Source organism: Hemitrygon akajei, chromosome 3 (genome assembly GCF_048418815.1).
Source record: "Hemitrygon akajei chromosome 3, sHemAka1.3, whole genome shotgun sequence".
In the NCBI taxonomy this organism is placed as follows: Eukaryota; Metazoa; Chordata; class Chondrichthyes; order Myliobatiformes; family Dasyatidae; genus Hemitrygon; species Hemitrygon akajei.
This window is the reverse complement of record NC_133126.1, coordinates 55,834,335-55,846,751: the sequence shown is the minus strand read 5'-3', so window position 1 is coordinate 55,846,751 and position 12,417 is coordinate 55,834,335. Positions and strand designations below refer to the sequence as shown.

At 37.4% G+C, this 12,417-nt stretch overlaps 1 protein-coding gene across 1 annotated transcript in view; it reads right to left on the bottom strand.

Moving 5' to 3' along the window:
* Window positions 1-9,132: 9,132 nt before the first annotated feature.
* The window catches only part of daam1a (dishevelled associated activator of morphogenesis 1a), a 170,163-nt gene continuing 166,878 nt past the window's right edge, over window positions 9,133-12,417 (bottom strand). Inside the window, exons 27-28 of the mRNA XM_073039945.1 lie at window positions 12,225-12,395; window positions 9,133-11,171 (exon numbers count right to left, since the gene is read on the bottom strand). Of these exons, the coding sequence (XP_072896046.1) occupies window positions 10,965-11,171; window positions 12,225-12,395 (378 nt within the window). The 3' untranslated portion in view covers window positions 9,133-10,964. The remainder of the gene's footprint in view (window positions 11,172-12,224; window positions 12,396-12,417) is intronic.

The following is a 12,417-nucleotide window of genomic DNA, read 5'->3' as shown; positions in this document are numbered from 1 at the left end:
CACAAAATACCTTGGGATTTTCTTTAATCCTTTCAGTGATATTTTGTGGCTCCTCTTTGACCTCTAATGTATCTTTAAAAGTACCTCTACACTCTCTGAAGGGCCTTCCTCATTTTAAGTGTGCTGTACATGTTCCCTTTATCAAACCTCCAATATTCCAGGACATAATACATGCAGCTGTGGAGGCCAGGTCGTTGGGTGTATTTAAGACAGAGATTGATAGGTTCTTGATTGGACATGGCATCAAAGGTTACAGGGAGAAGGCTGGGAACAGGTTCAGGAGGCAATATTAAAAAAAAGGATCAGCCATGATTGAATGGTGGAGCAGACTCAATGGGCCAGATGGCCTAATTCTGCCTATGTCTTATGGTCTTATGCTGTAATCCTTAATACTTACAAGAACACATTGGCCTTGAACTCTCAGTATTTTGCTTTCAAAAGATTCACACTTTCTGAATGTGTGTTTACTGGCAAGTAGCAGTTCCCAGACTTCATTTGCTAGGTCCTGAGATTAAGATCAATCACCTCCCAGTTCAAAACACTTAATTTCTGAACTGTCATTTTTTTCAAAATTACTTTGAAACTTCCTGGATTATGATGACTATCCCCTAAAACCCACTGACATTTAGCCACATGCATTCAGTCTAGCACTAGCCAAGACCTAGACTGACTACCTGTATGTTGGCACAAGCAGTTCTCTTGGGTGCACTTTAAAAATTCCACCCTGTCTAATCCTTTTATATTAGGCAATTCCAGTTAATACTATGCAAGTTGTAAGTTGAAATCCCCTACTACTGCAAATCCTATTTCTCTGGAACCTCCCTGCAATTTGTTTACATATCAGTTTCTGTCTCCTGCTGATGCAAATTGGTCTCCCTATCCTCCTGTGTCTTATGCTTATGTATGCTCTACCTACAATACTAACCTTGATTTTCTTACATATTTGAATGAACCTCTTACCCTGCTTGTACATTTATTGTGTCCCATCTTCATGCAAAATTTGTTGAAACCCTCCCAACAGCTCAAGCATTCTAAAAGGGGAAAGCTCCCTACAAGGATGTTGAACCTTTTCCGGTTCAGCTGCAGACTGCCCTGCCCTGCTTGTGTATGGCCTATCTACCCCAGAAACCTATCCAATTATTGAAAAAAAAACTGTCCCTTTAGCATACATTCATCTGATCTATCCTATTCTTTTCTCAGGAGTACTTAGCACAGGAAACAATCCAACAATCCAGACACTAGCCTTTGAGGTCCTGCTCTTTAATATGCTATTCTTAAATTCATATTGCAGGACTTCATCCATGTTGGTATACATCATGTCAAATGCTGTTCCACTCTCCCCTTTCAGAACAAAGACCTTGGCACCAGGAAGGCAAAACACCATTTAAGTGGCATTCGTGGCCACAGAAACAAAAACAAACCTCCCCAGATGTGCAGCAGAGCTGACCAGGGTGTCACAAACTTAGCCATTGTAGTTTTTCTCTCAGTATCCAAACTGGTAAATGTGTTTGTGAGCGGATGACCAAGGGGAGGGGATGCACTATCATCCTGTGTCTCCTGGTGGTCAGCCAGTGCTTTTCTATCAATGCAGCCACTGCTTGTGGTGTGACCACCTCACTAAACATGATATGGTCTTTGGCTGCAGACAGTTTTTGAAGAGCTGCTCCACTTCCTGAACACGTGGTCATCAAGGACACTACCAATTCCCCACGTTGTCAGATTGGAGGCCTGTGACCACTCGTGTGCCACAGGGATTGGTGGTGTTTGTCATCTAAATTAACCATATTTGGTGACAATGGCATGATTAGTAAATTGGAGGATTGGCAGTATATACTGTGAAGAAGGTCATCTCAGATTACATCGGAGTTTAACAAAATATCAGTTTTCTATTTCCTTTTCTGGCAGGAGTGTACAGTGAGCGTCACAAGAGGCATCCTTGTTTTTTTCTGGTTCTCATATTAGAGAAAATAATTAGGAACAGAATGTCAGTGTTTCTGTTCCATATAATTTAATTATGAATATTAATATAGGAAATTATACAAGTTTAGGAATTAGAATAAATACTGTGAGGGAAAAAACATGCCAATAATAACAACAACACTTTCTATTCGCCCACCATGCTCCACCTTCAGGCTTCACTTGTCACCATGTTATCGGATTCCAGAATTTGCAGCCCTTGGTTGTCTCCACTATCACCTCCCAGCCTCTCACTTTCTCTACCCCTCCCTTCTCCACTTGGCTCCATCTGCCTATTAACCCCTCATCTCTTGGATTGACCTCTCATTCACCAGCTCCTAACTCACCCCTCCTCAACTCTTTATATTGCCCATATCCCCTTTCTGTTGATATGTCAACCACCCTCTGCCTCCAGAGGTGATACTTTCCCCCTTAACTACTTCCAATCTTTTGCAACTATGATGTTAAAAAACTATGATGTTACCTTTCTATTCTTGGAAACTATTTTACAAAAATTACATATTAAAATACATTTATAGGGAGAAAAAACAAAAATTTCCCCCCTTGCAGCTTGAACCTGCAATTCCCAGCCAGGCCGTATGGTGGCATCATTGTACCATTGCTTGAAATTAATTTACCAACTAATGTTGCATCCTTACAAAACAATTTATAAATATATTTAAAACTTAATTTTCTTATGAAACAGACTAGTATGTACAATTCATTTTCCATTGAATCTGAACAGTGATTTCCCTTATTCTGTTTTTTCAAATCCTGGAGCTAAACATCCCCACCCCCTCTCCCCCCACCCTGCATCTCTGACCCAAAGCGGCATTATGTGACCCTAGGCCAGCAGGCTTCCTTTTTTTCTTAGTATAATGTCCCTTCTGAACTGACTTATTTAAATTTCTTTGGGGAAAAAAATAACAATCACTTTATCCATGCTTGAAAGAATGAGTGAAAGCACTCATCCCATCGAGATAAAAGATTGCCCGAAACATGTGTTCGACTGCCAACAATCCCAGAAGACATATTGAGAGCAGCTGCATGGGCTGGTTTGTAACTGAAAGAAAAAAAACAGGAATTGTTTCCTGCAGATGAGGATATACAACAGAGGTGGGGGAGGAGACTACAAGGAGAGATGGCCTGTATTGAGCAAAGAAAGCGCTTGTCATTGCTGAAATGATGTGGCACATCACCAATTATTTGGAGCCCCAGACTAACACGTAGAAATGTAACTTCTTAAAGGATCTTCTATAATAAACTGATGCAAAATCAAAATTATACAGAATAAAGGAACGAATTCAGCCCATCGTTCCTGTACGTATGTTTAAAAGTTCTCCAATTAATCCCATTCTCTCATTCTTTCCTCAAACATTAGGAATTTACGTATTTTGCAATTCCCTCATACACTCTCATGCAGTGCAGTCTAGATTATGACAGGTACTGTGCCACAAAATCTGATGTTCTCACTAGTTCTTTTGACTATTAGTTACTGATTCACTCCTGAGTGGAAACAGTTATCTTTATTTGCTTTATCAATTTTGAAAATCTCAAAAAGTTGCACCTTCATCTTAGTACTAAGCAGGACTATCTTTGCTTCATTAACGGAAGCCATTCTTTCTGGTATCATTATGGCAAGTTGACTGCATCCTTTCCAAGGTCTTAACATCCTTCCTGAAGTGTTGTGTTCAACATTTTAACCAGTGATGTTCTTTATAATGTTTTTGCTTTTAAACCATATGTCTCTATTTATAAAGCACTGGTCTCGACATCTGCATCGACTTGTCCTGTCACTTCCAAAACAGTGTACATGAATCTCAACCTTCTTGAAATGGAGGGGTTCTTGAAACAGTGTGCGGAGAGTACAACTGGAAAAATTACTAAAGCTAGTTAAAGCCAAGCCAGGTGACTGATCTAATAGTGGATGAACATTTTAGAAATATTGACCACAGCTCATTATGTTTTAAGATAGCTACGAGTATGGATAAAATTAGATCTTTGGTAAGGTACTAAATTGGGGAAGGATAAATTACAATAGGATAAAATAGGAACCCAGGGGTATTGATTGGGAGCAGCTGCTGTTGGAGAAAGCCATGTCAAACACGTGGGAGTTGTTAAAGTTCCGAGTTAAGGGTTGGATTGTTCCAGTAGGGGGCGAGAATGAGGATAGTAAGGGAAGGGAAACTGAAGGACCTGAGAGGTCCAGAATTTAGTCAGGTAAAATAAAGAAACATACATAAGCTAAAATCGTATTGGGCCCCTTGAGGAATGTAAAGATTGCAGGCCAGTGCTCAAGCAGGTGATTAGGAAGGCCAAAAGGTACCACAAGTTATCAAGGATTATCCCAAGGCATTAAGAAAAGTAGGATATTTAAGGAGAGGGTAGATCCTCTCAAGAAGAGTGGAAGGAACTGGAGCTTGGAGTATGAGCAAGTGATCGAAGTCTTAAATGAGTACTTTGTGTAAGTATTTACCAAGGAGAAGGAGTTGGAGTATATTGAAAACAGAGTGGGCATGCTACTGTGCTGGGATATTTTGAGATTAGGAGAAGGTTGTGCTGGGACTTCTGAGAAGCATTAGGGTGTGTAAGTCCCCAGGTCTGATTACATATATCCCAGAATATTGAAAGAAGCAAGTGATATTGCTGGGGGCTATGGATGGTGCAAAGGACTATCTCGTAATATAGTGGGGTATACTTCATTTACAGATATGGACAGAGAGCTGTCAGAGGTTAATTCAGGGAAATGTGATGTATTGCACTTTGTGAGGTCAAATGAAAGGAGAAAGTATACTGTTAAAGGTAGATTTCTTAATAGCATTAAGGTACAAATGAGTTTTGGGTTCTAGGTCCACGGTTCCTGAAAGCGGCTATGTAGATAGATAAAGTGTTTAAAAAAGGCATACGGCATGCTTGCCTTCATTAGTAATGGTGCTGAGTATAAGAGTAGGGAACCACTGTTGTAGCTACATACATTTTCACTCAGCCCACACTTAGAGTATTGATCACCCCATTGGAAGCATGCGGGAACTGCGCAAGGGCTGCAGAAGAGATTTATCCAAATGCTGTCTGGATTAGAGAGTATGAACTAAAAGAAAGATTGGACAAACTCGGTTGTTCTCCCTAGAGAATCAGCAGCTGAGGAGGAACAATGATGGAAGCTTCTAAAATTAGGAGAGGCTGAGATAGGGTAGACAGTCAGAGTCATTTCCCCAGGGTAGAAATGTCAAACACCAGTAGACATGTTTTTAAGTTTGGGGGTGGGGGAGGGAAAGTTTTTTTTGTGTAGAGAGTGGTAGGTACCTGAAATAGGTTACTAGCGATAGCAGACAGTTTGGTGAAGTTTAGATTTTTTTTAAATCTACATAGGAATATGCAGGGAATGTAGGGATACAGATAATACACAGGAGGGTGTTAAATACAAACTGGCATCAAGATCATCATTGGCCAAAGAGCCTGTCCAGTGATGTATTGTCCTGAACTCCTTTGATGTTGAACCATTTAAGATTATTTTGCCTCGCCTCCTTCTTGTCCCAAATCTTTACAACTTAACAGTTCCCTGCATCAAATTTCATCTGGGTGCATCTTTAGCTAAATCACAAAGGAATAGTGGTTACTTTCACCCATTTCTTGGATAAACCACTTTTCCCATTCATAATTTCTCTCTACTTTCTGTCCTTCCTATTCTGTACTACCAGCCATGTACCTTTCATCTTTAACCCCTGACCTCTGGTCGTAGTGTCACCTAACCTCAGTGGATGAAGCTTGCTTGCATTTACCTTTGAGAAGGAAAAATAAATCTCCAGACAACTTTATAGTATTCTATACCACCTGTTACAAATTTAAATTTTGCTGAACATTTTCTAAACATTTTGTTCTTGCTCTTCAACTTGTTTCATTTTCAAATGTAAATCCAGTAAAAAAATAAAAGGTACATGGTTAAAGCTAAGTAATAATTTAAAAACTGAATGGCTAATCCATTCAGATGGACTACAAAATTCAAAGATACCCAGTATAAATAAAAAAGATTATTATCACATTACAGACTGACACATTAATTGAAGTTTTAGGTTTTAGCATAATTGGCAAACTCAGATTTTCCAGCATTTCTTTTGATTCTGAAGATGCTACTAAATGTTGGGCTCAAATAGCACTTCAAGAAAGTTTTGCCTCTTGAATTGTGTAATTTAGCAATGGGATTATCAATTACCACTTCAGGATTAAAAGTAGAAGATCAATTTGTATGGAGACTGATTAAAAACTACCAGCAGTTGTGCCCTACAGTTCAACAGCAGCTTCTTAATCCAATGAGCACAATGAGTACACACATAGCTCTGTTACTTGTAGTTATTTGTATTTTCTTGTGTATTAGTGCAAGAGATCATGTTGATTTCAATGTTTAAGTCAATTCTGTTACAAAATCAAAACTAGCAATCAGCTCAAACACTGCTAGGTAAAACCATCAGAAGTTCATTTACAATAAACCTCTTACTGAAACTAGGTTAATTCATTCCATTTGTTTCAAGTAGACTTAAAGATGCCTTTGGTCTGTAAAAAAAAGATCAGAGGAGGAAGTAAACTGCTTGTTTATATAGCCACTGTCATCTGAATCCAACATTTAAGGCAGGAGATTATTGCATTCTAACCAATGAAACACAAAGATCACTAAAAAGCAAATTCCTGACTGTTGCCTAACTAGAAATACCAATTTATAGCCCTGTTAACTTACGAAGATGCACTCTTAAATTGAACCGAAAGGTAAAGGGATCAAGAGACAGATTGATTCTAGAATTGTATTGAATTGCACACAAAAATGAATTATGCATTTAAAAAACAAAATTGACTTAGTTTCACTTCTTGCCACATCCTGAGAAGCATACAGAAGGCAGGAATAAAACATAGAACTTAAACCAGTACAACACAGGAACAGGCTCTTCTCTACAGTGTTGTGCTGAACCAATTCAATTAGTAATCAAATGGCCAACTAAACTAATTTATTCTGCCTACACAGTGTCCATATGCTTCCATTTTCCTGAAATTCATGTGACTATTTAAAAGTCCCTAACGTATCTGCTTCTATCACCACCCGAGGCAGCGCATTCCAGGTAACCACCACTCTAAAAAAAAACTGCCTCTCACATCTCCTTTGAAATTACTCTCTCCCACATTCATGTCCTCTAGTTTCAGACATTTCAACCCAAATAGATGCAACCTGAGTTAAGTTCATTGTCAAAATAATGAATGTTTTACCTCACATGTTTGTATACCAGCTTTTGTTTTGAAGACCTAGGGTCAAAATGCAATATCAATGTTAAAAACAGCCAAAGTCTGTTTAAATAAGTTCCTAAAATCACGATATCTGAATTGAAACTGTACTTAGATTTTCTTTATACATTTTCAAAGGAATAAACAATTGATAGTTCATTCACAAATTCCATTTATTAGACTGATTCTAACCAGAGCCAAAATTTTGAGACATAAATACACAAATGTTCTCAAGTTACCGGTAGAAAGTTATCATTTGAGCCTACAAACCTTTAGGACTGATGTTTAAGAATGTGTGTGCTGATTGGTAGTACGGTCACTTCATCTCAACAATCTCAATGCCTTCTTTCTGCAGAAAGACTGGTCTCAGTAAGATCCTAGTTGATGTAAGATGTACATAAAGTTAATTCAATTAAATGAGTGATTTTACAAGATGAGCCTTGCAGTGGATAACTGCTCAATTTATTTAGTACTAGCATAATATCTATAAAATAAAAAACTGTGCATCTAGATTTGGCTACAACTAGCTGGGATGACATTTTCCAAGCTCATTTCATATTGGATCTTGAAAATGGAAGAGCTTTATTCCACTAATGGCATAGAACTAAAAACTAACATTTCAGAATTGATTAGATATTGATACACATCTCAAAATTAAGTAAATACTTGTTTACAATACTATTTTAATAGCCACACAGTTCTTACTGAAATACCAGCCAATGCTTTATTTTAAGCTGCAATGCTATAGCAGAAAACCATTTACCATGTAGTCTCACAGCAAGCAAAGCCAATTCAAGAGATGTTGTAATATACTTCAGAAATCAAAAAAAACAGAATCAGGCATGTGTAGTGAAATAGGAATTGCGGCAGCAGTACATTACAATACATAAAAACAAAATTACAATAAATCTATGGTGTATGTGTACGTGTATGTATGTATATATATTATATACATATATACACACACATATACACATACAAAAAGTAGTGCAAAAGGAGAATAAAGTAGTGAGGTAGTGTGAATGAGTTAATGTATTTTAAACTCATATACTTTCATTACTTTATAAATAATATAATTTGTGCCCCCATCAAGAACTGGTTTAGCTTCCTTTTGAAGGCAGACAGGAAGACAGCTCCAATTACACCAGGGAACACCACATTCCAAGGACTCACTGGTCCATTAGACAAACTGCGTAACTTAGATGGAGACACACGAGAATGCACACACTGGAGCCTGGAACTATAAACAATCTGCTGGAGGAACTCAGCAGGTTGGGCAGAGATGCTGCGTGACCTACTCAGTTCTTCTAGCAGATTGTTATGTTTCCTGATTACTGAATTGAATGTAGTTAAATTTTGTCTCTCTTTTATGTAACATGAACATATCTACAGAACACAGGTAGGACATTGTTTAGAATTAAGTAGTCAAGATTTACTTCTATCACACGTCACATTCCATTAATCAAAATTAATTACTAAAACTTACTCCAAATTTTATGTAAGTCTTCAATATATGAAAATATGCAAGTAGGATTTTAATACAAGTTTCCAAATAATTCTAAAACAACTCATAATTCAATTAATGATCAGGGCTGCCTATCAACATTAAACTACCAGTGTGGCATGACAAGTTCCTGATTCAACCTAATAAAGAATGCTTTCAAATAAAACAAAGCTGTGTTAACGTGACCTCTTACTTGTACTGAAAATTCTAGTCTCCATTTAAGAGAAGTGTTAAAAATGGTCAGTTTCTTATTAATCCACAACCACGATAATGAATACAGACTATAATCACACTTAAAAGCATTGCTGGGAATATTAATAGTCAGGGTCATAATGCATCAGCACTGAAGGTTTGTGAGATGGAGTGGTAGCTACAGTTTAACAAATTAGTATTTTTGACACAGTGGAGAAAACAATGGTTCAACTACTTTATTGCATTTTACCGTTAAGGATTTCACAAGTCATAAAGGTACATGGCAATTGTGACTGCTCACATTTGTATTAAATGACATCCCACTAAATTACCAAACAAATGAGATCCTTAGTGTACATTCTTGTTTACAAATATTATAACCATTTTTGGCATTGTTGAAAATATTTGTTAAATAAACCCAAGAAACAAACAAGCTTCTACCTGAACCAGCACCAGTCTAAAACATTCTTATAACAGTGGCACAATGGAACTGCTTTCACACTTCCATTCTGGAAAGGAAAGCAAAGTGATGCATCAAAGTTTGACAGGAAGGACACAGGGACATACTTGCATGTGCACGCGCACACACACACACACACACACACACACACACACACGTATACACACACACACACACACGTATACACACACATAAGCAAACACAGAGTCAGATCTATGCTTTTATTGTGTTCTCACTCTTTACAGGACCAATCAGAACACTTACTTCCCCTAGCCAATAGTTTAAACTGTACAGTGTCCAAACAATTTTAAAACAAAACATCAGAGCCAGAATAAGAAAAGTAAGAGTGAGCCCTATTCATAAACACAAACCTGTTTGCAGGCACTTTGGTTACGGAGAAAGGCTCATTGGTTGTTACCAAATGAATGCTTTACAATTTGGCTAGAAAATTTGATGTATTTGCTACAGTATTTGAATATATATTATGTTTGAAACCACTTTCCAAATACGCCCAAATACAAATAGGCTGTAGATTTCGATTGTCCTTAATTATTCACACAGCCTATTTATAATAACCATTTTCAGACTGTAATTGCCAGTTAATTAGATAGACATTGAATGTCATTTGTTATTCAAGTTTCAAGTACACACAGTTTATTTCTTCTTTTAGTCAAAATTCACCACTCTACACGACCCTGCCCTCCCCCCCCCCCCCCCCCAACCCTTCCCTAATCTCCTCCACCAATATAACTGAATAGAAACCCTTCAACTATATTTTGTGTCTGGTTATGGTCCTGCTGTAGAGCTGCCAGCAGCAAGAATAAAGGTTCAATTTGTCATTGCCCTTTAGAGAACCCTTTCATCCACATTAATTATGGAATGTTTTATATAAAAACAAAAACGATCTGGATATCACCAAGATAACATCTATATTTGCATTTCCATGATCATACTTACTTTCAGTCATGAAAATAGTTTGAGAAAATGATGTTTAAAATAAAGCATTTTCAAAATAAGAATCATTTTTAAAAATGATCAAGGGAAATCACTCAATTCCTTGGAAGCAGGTCAAAAGCCACAGATGTTCAAGGGTCTTCAGAAAAACATACTTAAACTGTTCCTTCTAAACTTCACTTATTTAAGTCAACACTGTCTTTCCAGCATGCTTTATTCATGTCAGATTCACATCAAAATAATCACCAGTTCCACACATCTCCTTATTGTGTCAGCACCATCTTTCATCCATTTGGTAACAGAATGGAGAAGTTGCGATGCAATGCTTACGTAGTGAGGCATTGTGGAAGGATATATTTTTATTACAAAAATCATGGACATCTAGTTGTACTCATCTGATGTGCAAATCCTTGGAATGCTCCAATGTTTCCTGTGCTTTAGCACCACATAAAAGTTCTTATTAATAGTGGTGCATGCAAAACCCAGCTACAAAGTGGAAAAGGGGCCTGCTGTGAAGAGCAGCAGCCACTAATAGGGCCAGTAGGCAGGATAATTGGTGAACAGGATCACAACAGGATAGTAACACATAAGTTAGCTGACGCACAGCCATAATTCTGTACTACAGATGATGACTTAGTAGTTGAGCTTCATGGCTGGTCGTTCTCGACTCCCATCTGTCACTTGGCTGCTGACACGTTTCCGGTTGCGCTTTAGCTTAAAATCTTTATCGAAAACTTCTCCTGAACGTAGAGCTGAAACCAGGTCATCAAATTCTCCTCCTTCCTCACTGCCTTCTTTTGCTTTCTTTGCTTTCCGCTCTCTTTCTCTTTGTTCTTTAAGCTAGGATTTAAAAACAGAGAACTTCTTGTGAAAACTGCCAACTGATTCAACCTGAAAAAACAGACTATCCTCCATGCATTGCACAGATTGTAGAATTCACAGCCAAGTGAATTTAATTACACAAAATACTACCGGAAGCATCACTTTGCCTCGACAATCACTAAAGGGAAAAGCAGAGGGGCAAAAGAACGTCATGCCTTAATTAATTTGCACTGGAAGGTGTAGAACAAAACGAGCTTCTTTTGGAACCAAAATCTAATCATCAATATCCAAATTACGCAATTTATTCATTATAAATGCCATTGTAAAACAAATGGAACCAACATACTGTTTTATAAACGTGTCTGGTGATGGAAATCTAGCAAAAGATAAAACTCGGGGAATACAAGAATATTATGAATGTTTGACAGGAAAGTTGATAAATAACTCCAATAACTAATATACTTTGATCATACACCCAATTACTTTTTCATGTTCCTAGTATTCCTCTCACAATAAACCCATGTTTATAGCTATCAAAACTTATTCCAATTTGAAAACAATAAATTTATAAATGTAACATGTGCAAACTAACAAAATAAAAATTAGGCAACAACACAACATAAATGCAAGAGATTCTGCAGATGCTGCAAATCCAGAGCAAGACACACACAAAATGCTGGAGGAACTCAGCAGGCCAGCCAGCATCTATGGAAATGAATAAACAGCCAACGTTTCAGGCTGAGATCCTTCAGAGTAAATATCAACAAAGCTACATTCAGATTTAAGTATCCATTACATCCAAACCTTTTTTGTTTCCGAATGCACTATTTTATAGAAGATTGATGTCTACTGTGTTAATGTCATTACTGCAATCCAATGGCATAGAATGAAGAATATAGGCTAGCCCTGAGAAAATATCCAGATCAATTCAGTTTCAAAAAGGTTTCTACATGGAACTTTACATAATCAACCTTTCAAATATTAATTTCCATGAAACCTGTTAACATTTCATTATGTATGATAGCATGCACATTTGGTTTTCTACATATTTTAAAATTCATACTCTCTGACCTGTGCTTCCATTTTAGCTCGTCGTTCCTCCTCCTCCTTTTTCCTCCTCATGTTCTCATTTTCCTGTTTGGCCTCTGCAAAAGCTTGGAGGAACTGATCAAAAATGCCAAAGAATTCATCAGGCTGCATTTTGCCAGTTTCTTCTCCAAAATGCTTTAGAGCTTTATTAAACTGATTTGTGGAAAAAGAAACA